Source organism: Narcine bancroftii, chromosome 1 (assembly GCF_036971445.1).
Source record: "Narcine bancroftii isolate sNarBan1 chromosome 1, sNarBan1.hap1, whole genome shotgun sequence".
Lineage (NCBI taxonomy): Eukaryota > Metazoa > Chordata > Chondrichthyes > Torpediniformes > Narcinidae > Narcine > Narcine bancroftii.
In genome coordinates, this window is record NC_091469.1 from 82,994,252 (window position 1) to 83,006,804 (window position 12,553).

Sequence of the window (12,553 nt, forward strand, 5' to 3'; positions counted from 1 at the left end):
GAAGTGCCTTGCAAGGTGCCTGTAAATCTAATTCAAAATTTGTGGGATGAATGGTTATGTTTCTTTAAGCCCACTCTCTAAATGCTTGCAGGGCTTAGTTAGGGTGAGTGTAGCAAGTATGTATGCAGATTTATTTTGTGTATGTTGGTGCATGTACTCAATTAGGATAGTACAGCCCACAAAATCTAAATGTATAATCCAATGAATCCAAGCACTCCTGGGAGGGAGACACCTGTCAGATTTCTCAATTGGACTATCAGAGAAATGGGAAAGCCCCATCAAAAGATCAAGTGTTCTCCCATCCGAACTTGCTAAAACCAAATTATAGCATTTTCGCATTAAAAACCACTTCAGCCACAAGGTCCATGGATAAGTCATGTTTTTACATTCCAATTTCAACTCTGAATCAGGAGGGATATGTATCTTAATAACTACAAATTATCCAGTTTGTATCATCTAATATGATAGGAGACAGAAATAGTCAATATATCATAGTGGCAGGTAAGCTTTTGCAGAAACAGGTCTATGTACCAAACTTTGATGTCATCTCATTTGCTAACACGCTAGAATTTGGTAAAATCCTAGAATATGGATTGTGAACTTTGGAAAATTATGAAATTTTTTTGTTGGGACAATTGCAAAATCTCCAAGGCTTAATCAGCCCATTCTGTAGATTTGTTAGAAAATGACCTATTAAGTAGGCTTCTCTTGTTGGGCACCCACACAATAAATTTTGGAGGGAGGGATTTAAATTGTGTTCTGGATCCAGTTCTAGACCGATCTAACCCCCAGTACTTCCCAATCTGCTACAATCAGGTCATTTTCTAACTTAATGCTACAGAATGAGGCTGATTAACCCTTGGAGATTTTGCAATTTCCCCCAACAAAAAAGTTTCATCATTTTCCAAAGTTCACAATCTATATTCTAGGATAGACCATTTCTTTCTGGATGGCTCTCTCAATCCATGTGGTTTTCTCAAATTATTCCACTATTCCGATTTCTGATGATTATTAGTCCTTCAACTACCCAATCATCCCATTAACCCACCACACTGGAGACTTAATTCTCTACGTCTGGCAGATGAAAAATGTGAACCTATATCAAACTCCAGCAGTGATTTCCTCTCAATCAAAATTAGTCGACCTCCTACTCCGGGAATCACCTAAATATTATTTGAGGGGTCAACTAATTTCATACTCAGCTTCAGTAAGAAACACTGCCAGGATCAATCAACTAACATCCACTATTAGTGAAATGGATCAACATTATGCAGTTTGTGCATCTCCAGAATTATACAAACAGCATCTTGGTTTACAAGCAGAATTTGATCTTGTGTCAACCACATAGGCAGAGTGGTTATTAATGCAAACTTGTGGTTCTCGTGATAAACACGAGGAAAAGGCAAGCTGCCTATTAGCCCACCAACTGAAACATCAGGCTGCATCAAGGCTGAATCCCCAAATTAAAGACCGCTCCAATAACAGAATATCTGATCCCATGGAAATCAATGCTGCCTTTCAATCTTTCTGCTCATCACTCTACAAATCCAAAAACACTTCTGATGCCACCAAAATAAATCAGTTTCTTAACAATCTTACAACTCCAGTCATTGACCCTAGCCAGGTTAAGGAACTGGATGCCTCAAGTCACTTTGGATGAGATTACACTGTCGATTAAACCAATGTAGGCTTTGATGGATTTCCAATGGAGCTTTATAAAAAGTTTAATGATAAACTAGTCCCATTGTTAATATCAATGTTTAATGAAGCACTGGAACAAGGAGTTTTACAAATTACTTTAATCCAAGCATCAATAATTTTCCTCCTGAAGAAAGACAAGGATTCCACATCGTGTTGCTCCTATAGGCAGTTATCTCTGCTTAATGCTTATGTCAAAGTGTTAGCCAAGGTCATAGAATCTCAACGAGGAGTATTATCAAAGATCATGCAGAATTGTTTCATAAAACAGCATCACTTATTGTTTAACATTTGTACACTCAACATTATTTAAACACTCGACAGAAGTCTCCAGAAGTTGTAATTTCGATAAATACTGAAAACCCTTCAATCGGATAGAGTGGAAGTATCTTTTTGCAGACTTTGAATTTGGTTTCATGCTAATCTCCTGGATTCACCTCTTATACAATGCACCACAAGCATCAGTTCACACAAACAACAATTTTGTATTGCAACACAGTACCCAACCAGGGTGTCCCCTAGCTTCTCTTATTTTCACCTTTGCAATTGAACCATTATCAATTATGTTACAGGCTTCCCCACCTTTAAAGGCATTATCTGAAATTGACTTGTAAAGGTTTTCATATTATGCTGCTGTTTGTAATAGGCCCCACAGAGAAGAATTCCCTCCATTCTGGAGGGGTTCATCTTTTTCTAGTAACAATTGGAACCTTCAAGAGTGAATGCACCACCTTCTCAACACAACAGCTCTACAACTTAACCTGCTTTTTCAGTTTTGGCAATCAGGTTTCAAGTACATTCTCCAATCTCCTAATAGAACATTTTTTCTTCACTTAACGACTTGGTACCGATGATAATGTCAGCAAAGCTGCCAAAGTGGTCAGGGAACTAGGGGGAGGGACCCTGAGCGTGTATCCGAGGGTATATATTTGTTGGTTTTTCGGTTTTAAAAAATTGAAAATAGGAGCACCATGTACATCTGTATAATGTGTATGAAATGGTTTTTGATGCTTAATAAATACTTTAAAAAATGAAATGGATATATGGGGAAAATTCTGATCATGCACTCCTTGGAATTCACTAGTGACCCATTGTGGACACTCAACATCTCACTTGTCAGGAAGGTGCCACAGCACTTCCTGAGAAGACTGAAGCAGGCAGGCTAGCAGCCACCATAACGTCTATCGAGAGCATCCTGGCCTGCTGCATAATAATGTAGTACAGTTGGTGCAGAGAAATGGATCAGAGGTCAATCCACAGGGCCACGAGTGGTGAGGATCACTGGAGTCTTCCTCTCCCCCACCCCCTCATCGACATGATCTACCAAGATCATTGCCTGAAAAGGGTGCACGAAAATCATTCCACCCTTTCTGCTGCTCTCGTTGGGGAAGTGACACAGAAGAATCAGAGACAGCACCACCAGGCTGAGGAACAGCTTCTTCCACAGGCAGTGAGAACACTGAATGACCAAAGAAACTGCTCACATTAAACAATGTTTATTTATTTTTATAGATATAATAAATGTTCTGCACGTGTATTTTTTGTCTGGATGTATGTTATGTCTGGTTGTATGTCTGCATGTTTTTCCACTGAGGATTGGAGAACTGTTTCATTGGGTTGTACTTGTACAATCAGATGACAATAAACTTGAAATGTAGGCAGGTGGGACTCATGTGGGCGTGTTTTGGCCCAACTTGCCTGTGCCAGTCAAGGGCCTGCTTCCACACTGTAGGACTAAAACAAATCCCAATTAACACCATCTTAAATACTTAAATATTGTAAGAATCAGCATCTTAACTCATTACTTTTCATACGCTGGGGATCCAAAAGATGTTGAAAAGAAACAATTTACCAGTGAATACAATTTGAAAGCATCAAATGCCGTTTGGCAAAACTGCAAAGTAACTAGTTGCACTGTTTTGATGGCATTATTTGGGAGGTTAAAATGTTGATCTCGATACATGACCTAATTCAAAGCAAAAAGATTAACATCTTATGATCAAACCCCTACTTGAATATCATCAGAACCATGAAACAGGAGGAAAATGTTCAACTCGCCCAGAATGATCTTTTCATACCACCATCCAAAGATCAATTAAGTTCTGAAACCCTCCCAAAATTGCTTGCTTGAAGATAGTAACAAACTTGCACCCCAATATCTCAGCAAAACTCATATCATCCACATTGTACACAAAAGTGCTAAATTTAGCACTTTTTATGCATGCTTGCACGCACCAAATCTTCACACCAAGGCCAATCTGACTGAATACATTTTAAATTGGAACAATTTCCAGAAGCTACTGGACGAATTCAACAATAGCCTCCTACTGTGCAGTTTTAATTGTAAATTGAGCTACATCAGCCAGCCAATTGTTTTGAGACTCTTCCATTTCATTGGAGCAAAGATGTAATAAACATTATCTTTCCAGAAAATTGACATGGTCTTTATTTGCAAAAGGTACTGTGAGAGTGGTTTAAAAAAAATTGAATCGAGAGGTGGAGCTAATCAAGACACTAGTACAAACAAATGAGTAAAAAATGCACACAAATCAAGAACTAAGAGAGGAAGATGGCAAGCCTGAAAAAAGTTAATTAGACAGCCACATTATGGGAAAAAATTAAACATGAGAATGAAATAATACAGATCAGCAAGGACAAGGGGAACTGGATTTTAAACAAAAATTGAAGTGTGCAAAATTCAGCACACAATTAGCCCCTGATAAAGTGACCATTGGGTACCTTGACAATAACTGTTCATCCTACCTTGAAGCCATCAAAGTCTTCTTGGTTACCATCTGGTTTAAACAGGAGCCTGAAAGTTAACAATTCCAGAAGCTAACACTAATGAATTCTAACAATGCATCTAGAATAGATTCTACAAAATTTCACTAAAACCAGCAAATACACCACCAGATGAAAAATAGCCATGATTAGTGACTATAATACATTATCAAGCACGCTCACCAAACCAAAGCAGATTGTGCAGGAAAATAAATGCGTTGATATTTATATTTGAATCAGAGAAAGTTTATTTCAGCAAAGTTGAAATAAGTGGAGACCTCAAAGCTCCTGAAACAAGTACCAACATCTGTCCTGTCAATGAAAGTTTAAGGACCTCGAAGCCAGTTCATGCAAAATATTACTGGAGATTTACATCATTCATCTGAGATCAGTAATTTTCCATAACTTCAGATGTGCATACACAATTACCTCCCTTATATTGAACATTTATCAGGCCAGTCAGTACAAGCAACTGAATTCCACTTGGTCAAGAAATTCATTCTATAGATTAAATGGTGGTTAGTAAATCAATACTGATTATTTAAATCTCTCCATTTCTTTCTAACCCCCCCCCCCCCCACCATGTCAGTTAGCTACACAATTGACACTAGGAAAGGCAAACGTAGAGTTTTCATTTTTATTGTGAATGCTTCAGTTAAGACATACATGGCCATTGTGCCATTAATTCATTTCTTCCAGTAAAGTGCAGAATTATAACAATCTGAATCAAACAACTTTCAAAAATGTCACCCTTTCTGTTCTGTACAGTGGATACTGTTTATCAGATACAAATTTCCAATGCAATAGATGACAAGTATATAAACAGCCTGTGAGAAGCAGGAAATAAATTTTGTCTGCTGTAAAAAGTCTTATAAGATTTGCATCTCATGACAGGGTTTCTTTAACAGGTGTGCACCAAAGTAGCTCATTATTCCCTCAGTAATAGACACTTGAAAAAGTCAAATGCAGCAACTTTAAGGGTGAATATACAAAAGCCCATATGTACTTCCAACAGCAAAGTGTCTGAAATGCAGTTTGGAAAAAAAAATCTTTACACTAAATGAACACTAACTGAGAGCACAAGAAACATAACCAACATTCTAATCAAGTTCCAGGATCTGCATAGTGACGTGTGAACAGAGCAGTCTTTTCTCTAAGCCTCTCCACTGGAAACTTAAAAGCACTTAAGGTATTGTTAAAGCCAACTGTGACAGAACACATAATGGTCCACAATGTGCAGGGTCAAATAAACAGACAAAGCTGATTTTGTTTTTAGAAAGGGAATATTGCATTAACACTAGTCAGCACAAAAGTTTATAAAGGCAGCTTGAAAATACAATTCCTCAAGTAAATACTGGAACAAAATCAAGTTCAGCTGAGGTTGTTAGAACTGCAAACTAATCAATCCCAAGTTTAACCAAAAGCAAAGCATCTTCAGACATCCATTAAAATAGTGATGAACAGATATAATATACTTTACACACATGCATTACCACAGAGAATGAACTGGGTGCAAGATGACCAAGGCAGCAAAAACAACATGCAGTCAAAATTCACTAAAAGCTGTTGAATCTATTCAACATCCTTTAGCATACAGATGAACTAAAACATATGACCATTTCTTCCCATATTTGTAGACATTCAAAAAATTGTGTGAATCATCTGTGAAGCAAAATGAAAGCTTCCAGTTTTTCTGGAATATGTCCTTCATAAACTAATTGGTGTTTTACTATGGCACGAGCAGCAAGACATTGCAAGGTTGTGTGGTTGATTGGCTGGATCAAGTTTTTTCCCATTTCCTTCTCATTCAGTAAATCACAGGCTGTCTGTTTATGAAAGTTTGTGGCATCAAAGTGGGCACCCGCATTAATTAAAAGATTCATGATTTCTGGGTGATTGTTATGTGCTGCAATGTGCAATGGACTGTTGTTTTCAAAGTCTCTTGCATTGAAATCTGCTCCGCACTCTAGTAGCATTGCAGTGACTTGCAGAGATGGAAATTTACAAACAGGATAACGACCCACTGAAGTAGTATCTTTATCAACTGCCAGATGAAGGGGGGAAAACCCAGTCTTTCCTCGAGAGTTCAGTTTGAGAAATCTATAGATGGTTTGCCGCTTGAGATGTTCTTGTTCAGAGCTGCACTTCACTTTCTCTAACAAACAGATTAGATGCAAGATTATTGACAAGGCTTTGCTCAACTGTGTCAAGTCAGACAGGGGTTGTTCTTGCTTCATGGCTCGGTCTATTTCCAAGACACTTTTGCTCAATATTGCCATCAAATCATTAAAAGATACAGAAGTCCCCAAGACTCCTTTTGTCCGGTCTTGCAACATAAAAGAAAAGAGTTCAGCAAAAGAAAGTAAACTGCTTGCTGTCATTGGACTCAAGGGATCCAGATTATTCTGTTGCATGTCCAATGCATACTTCCACAAGTTGATGCACCTTTCAAAACTGCCAGAATCAGCATATACAGCACCTCTGTATCTTATATAATAAGAGGTATCCGGGTGTGAAGGGCCCAGTATTCGCTCTCTGATTAGCAGTGCCTGCATCCTCATCTCATCTGGATCAGCAATCAATGCTTCCAGCTCCTCTCCAGAGATCACTTCTTTGGCATAATCATAAGCCATTATCAACTGCTGGGGCTCTGGTTTTGCAAGGATATTTGTTCCATCACTGTATCGCATGTCCATAGCTTTCTTCCAGTATTTCATTGCTCCCAACAAATCTCTCTTCTTGTCTACAAATGTGGCTCCTAGCAATTCTAGGGCATCAATACGTTCAATCTTACTTGTTTGTGGGTGTTGGGTTAAGAACTCTACAATGTTGGTATGACCAGTTACACTGGCAGAAAGCAGTGGAGTCATCCTATAACCATCCTTTTCCATTTTGGCTCCATTTTTAAGCAACATCTTCATGATCTCCAAGCTCCCAGATTCAGCACAGTCATGCAAAGCTGTATTTCCTTCAAGAAGAAAAAGTGAAGTGAAATTTATTACATTCAGCTTTTTAAAACATGATGAACACACAGAGAAACAATTACATAGGAATTACATTATCCCAGTGGTTCTCAATCTTCCCCCTCCTCCCCTCATATCACCTTAAAGAATCCCTTACCAAAGAGCACCTATGCCATGAGTGTTCTGTGGTTGGTGAAGGATTACATGAGGTGGTATGTGAGTGGGGAAGAAAGGTTGAGAACCAGTGCACTATCCCAACTCTTCCTGGCTCATCCTATACAAAGGGCAACTGGGGGCCACACGACTTGTCACAGCGAGTGAAGCTGCACTTTGATTTTCAAGTACATCACATTTTCATTTTAAAAAGGTCACATTTCTAAATCCTTCCCTTCCTGAGCTTCATTTGGCCCATCTCCAAAAATTTCCACAAAGAACAGCTATTGCAACATTACTTAAAATTGTTTTTTTTTGGTAATAGTGTGTTCAGCAGCCAAAGCTAACCTGCAGATTTTCATTAAACCCCTTCTAAGAATGTAAATAGATCACTGTCATACAACCCAGTTTTCACATTAAGTGAAATGTAATTTACACATTGAACACATTTTATAAGTGCAAGTCATTAAAGAAATATATGCTTAACCAATTAAAAAATACAATATTATGAAAGAGAGCACTTTAGATGGATTCTTGAGATGTGTCAGCCTATGGCAAATCCAAAGTTTATTGTGGTTTAATAATGGTTTAAAATTAATTCATGTTAACCTGTCATGGTCTACATTGGATATTAGCAGTAAATTGAATAATCATCTGACAATAAAATTATTACAATATATTACTATCAATGAAGGATTTTGAAGGAAAAAAATGGAGGTCAAGGCTTTGCTGCTCTTCACGAGACATGACACACTGATGGCTGACAGAATAATTGTGATTAGTGCATGGGGAAAAAAAAAAATTAAATGGGCCCCATTGCCCTTGAAACTGTTGGAGCTACAGTCATTCAAGCACAAAGAATTTCAAACTCTTGAATACCAGTTAAATGAACACATTGGGGACGGTTTCCCTCAATTTCAGATTTACTACAGCTTGACTATGGAATGACTATTCAAATTTGGGATCAAAAGCCTAGAGAGGCGAGGGTCAAATACAGTTCTATATAGGGGACAATATACTGGACCAAGACATCAAAAATGTTCCTACAGCAAATATTGGGGCTTTTCATGAAGACATCACTGTCAGAGTATCTGATTGAATTTAGGTCGATAATGACCTACTTTAGAGCACCATGGAGCATCAAGAAATTGATCCAATTTAATCGCCTAAGTCCCAGACTTTGGCAGTGACAATACAATGGAGGCAAGTTTTAAACACAGGATGTTTAACTTTTCACATTAGCATGCCTTTTTGTGTTGGACAGGAAGGTGAAAACCACCTCTTGTATCAAAAATGCAACCCTGCACTACAGTGGCTCGCGATTCTCAAATCAGGGCCAAAAGGTCGGTGTGGGAGCCTTGAAAATTAAACGAATAAATCTGTGATCGCAAAAAAGAAATTCGACTCATGACTCGCGCTCGTCACTGAGGAAACACGATTTAACCAAGTGTGATGTGAAATGGAAACTCGTGAAAATAAACATTTTTTTTTTAAAAAAAAGATCTCTTAGCAACTTTCTAATTTTGAGACGTCTCAAAATGCAGTGGAAACGACGAAATCCAAACCAAATTTGGAAATGACTACTCAGTACTTCCCAATTTGACATTTCGAAAGATACATTTAAATGTTACTAAAAATAATATTGCGGCTCCTCGTCAAACATTTGAAATATCTGACAATGGACAAGAAAAGCGTCATTTAAGTTGTTTTTATATAAAAACTTTACGCAGACCCTTTACGTTTAGAGAAATTTCAGAAATTGGGCTCGAACAGCCGTGTCGGCGGCAGCGAGGTGAGGGGGTCGCACCCGGAGGGGGAAGGAGACGCAGAGCCTTCCTTTCACGGGTACCTTTGACGCTCTTCCTATTGACATTAGCTCCCTTCTCCAGCAGGAACTTGGCGATGTCTCGGTGCCCCTTGTAGCAAGAGATCATGAGGCAAGTGTGGCCGTGCCTGTTGGCCACCTCCATGTCGGCGCGATGCTCGATCAGGTACCTCACGATGTCCAGATGGCCGTCGAAGCAGGCGGCCCGGAGCGGCGTCGAGTTGGTCAGGGTGGTGTTATTGACGGACGCGCCGTGCTCCAGCAGCGACCTCACCACTGACAGGTGACCGGCGGCCGAGGCCGCCCACAGCGGCGGCGCCCCTTCGATCGTCTCGCCGTCGAAGTTGACCGAGCCACCGAGCTCCACGTCGGCGCCGCACTCCTCCAGCAAGTAGACCACCACGTCCAAGTGGCCGTAGCGGGCCGCCATCAAGAGCGCCGTGGCCCCGTTCGTCTTCTCCGCCGCCAACACCGACACCTCGTCGGGGCTCTTGGCGGTCAGCAGCTTCTGCAGCAGCCTCAGCTTGCCGTCGCGGGCCGCGTTGAACACTGCCGTCTTGAAGTCCATGGCGAGCCGATCCGGAGCCTCGGCCTGGCCCCTGAGCGCCTGCCGGCCTCCTGGCTCTGCTGGGCGCCTCACTCGCCGCAACTTTTTCCTCGAGTTTCGCTCTCTTCCTCGGTTACCGCGGAGACATTTTATAATCCCCCGCCCCCCCACTCCGGATCGCTAACCAAAGGCGACCCGCCGCGCTCGTACCGGCCCTTTCTTCGGCCTGGGACACCTCCTGATGGCCCCCGACTGAGAGGCGACCGAGGAGCCCCGTCCGCCTAACTTTATGAGCGGAAGTTGAACTGCTGCATAACTGACAGGCCGCTTAGCCAATGAGGGAAGTCGCGGCGGAAAGCACGGGGGGCGGGAGGGCGAACGCGGTCCATTGTGACGAGCAAGAAATCCGGTTTCTATGGTGTCCGGGGAACCAATGGGAGAGCGGGGCTCGCAGGGCGCGGCCTGTGGTCAAGCCCTTGGAAGGGTCGGGGGTTTAAAGTGGGGACGTGAGCACCATCTAGTGTACTGCTCCCAGCCGCAGGACCCTTTCTTGTGCCGAGATTGCCTGCGGTGGTGCACCATCCAAGTGCTATTTTCTGTATCGGCAGTTTTCATTTTAAAACTCCGCTTCCTCACGATGATGAGGGAAACACGGACGTCTGCAGACAGCGTGGTGGAAGTCGGAACAGAAACTCAGCTTGCGATAGAGATCTAGATCTGGTGATCTTCTCGCATCTGGCGAATTTGCATTCATCGGCCGGTTTTCTCTTTACATTTTCTTCCGGGGACGGGCAGGGAACACTCGGAAAAGCCACCCCTCCATCGCTGCTGTCGCCTCCCTCCCTATCATCCCCCCCCCCCCCCACCTTTGCGACCACCATCACCTTATAGCCTGGGATGATCTGATCTCGGAAGCTCAGCAGGCACAGGACTGGTCAGTACTTGGGCAGACTGGGAAGGAACCAGGTGCTGGAGGGTTCTGTAAGGTGGTCTTCCTGAATTAAAGAAATCTCATGTACATTAAATGTAGTATTATGTGACATTAATGGAACTTGTTCCCACACCTGCCGACATTGTTCCAAACCTTGAAGGGCTCAAGCCCGAAATCTTGGTGTTTTTTCGCCTTTCCTGTCTAAAGGACACTTTTGACCAACATTGTGCTTTAACAAAAACTCTTCAACCTTGGGACAAGTTTCCTTGAAACCATCCCACAGTAAAGTCTAGGTCCATATCCCAAACTGGCAAGGTCAAAAATGCAAAAAAAAAAAGTATATACTGTATGCTGTAAAGCGATGGTGTCATTTTTACAAAGAGAACCCGAGTTAATGTTTCAGAGGAAACTCAAGAAGTGCAGATACTGGCCCCTTAAGCATAGAGTGAAAGGCCTCCGCACCCATGGATAGAAATGGACAGTCAACGTTTCTGCTCACCACTCAAATGTTTAAGGGCCTTTCGCTACATAAATTCATTTCACAGCAAAAGAAAGAAACCAATGACAAGCAAGATCACGTTGACTGATATTTTCTTATGGATATTTGCTCCACTATTACTTCCCTCTATAGCGCTTGGACCACATAACTAATCTATTTGTGGCAGTGGTAAAATACAACGCTACTGAATTTGAACCTAACTAGTTTCCTTGTTTTGTCGGCTGAGATATAATCAATTTAATACACATGAACAAGAGATGCACAAGACCTGCAGGATTGATTGGGTAATCTGGCCTTTATAGCATGTTCCTTAATTGTAAAATACCTTTTATGGTATTCAAATAAAATAGCATCTCAGCATGATTTATAGGGAGTTACTAGACCATGAAAACAAACTTAAGATTTCCACAGGATTTGAAGTAAATGGCTATTCCATTTCCAATGAGAGAGCAAAGATAATCCACGTGTATGCTTCAGATCAAGGTTTTATTCAACTGAATATTTAAACCATATTTATTAACCCAATCTATCCCAAATTGACTGTGATGGTATTTCTCAACTTCATGTTACCCTTATTAATTTCTTAAGGGGCATTTAAATATCTTATGATATATTAAACTCAGCTATTATAATTGTTGTTTGTTAGATCAATAATTGATCTTTTTTTTCTTGCAGATGTACTCCAGGTTTAAACTTTCGTTCTTCTTAATAATGCAAAGGCAAATCTCTACATTTATTGGTAATCTGTACATACTTGAAGATTAATACAAAAAAAATGTCATATTACCATCAAAATGTCACACATTAATCCATTAAATATTTTCCATGACTTTATTTAGCCTGAGCAATCAAGTAACACTGCACCAAATATTGCTCCCAAAATACTGAGGTGAATGATCTTGGCTGTTATTGGGTAAATGCTCCAGTAATGCTGAGAAAAGAAACTCTATGAATTGCAAATTGCCATTAGATGTTACCATTACACCCACCAGCTACACGAGATTGCAATATTGGTGCATTTGATTACAAATCTCATTAAACATACCACTTAAAGTTAGCAAATTCACGATCAAGATTCCTTTATTAACAAAAAGCCTTTTGATGAGGAAATTTGAGAGTGAGCTACCACAAATTCACATTTATCCAAAGTAATTCA

The 12,553-nt window shown here is 40.6% G+C and overlaps 1 protein-coding gene across 2 annotated transcripts; it reads right to left on the reverse strand.

Annotated features, from left to right (window-relative positions):
* Positions 1-1,784: 1,784 nt before the first annotated feature.
* fem1c (fem-1 homolog c) lies at positions 1,785-10,280 on the reverse strand. 2 transcript variants are annotated; one of them, XM_069931245.1, is made up of 2 exons: positions 9,403-10,280; positions 1,785-7,447 (listed from the first exon to the last, which is right to left on the reverse strand). In XM_069931245.1, exons 1-2 carry the CDS (start codon positions 9,986-9,988, stop codon positions 6,138-6,140), a joined length of 1,896 nt encoding a protein of 631 aa, XP_069787346.1. In that variant the 5' UTR covers positions 9,989-10,280; the 3' UTR covers positions 1,785-6,137. The 2 variants fall into 2 exon arrangements, with proteins under 2 accessions (XP_069787346.1, XP_069787354.1); XM_069931253.1 differs by having other exon boundaries at positions 9,445-10,279.
* Between the last annotated feature and the right edge of the window lie 2,273 nt (positions 10,281-12,553).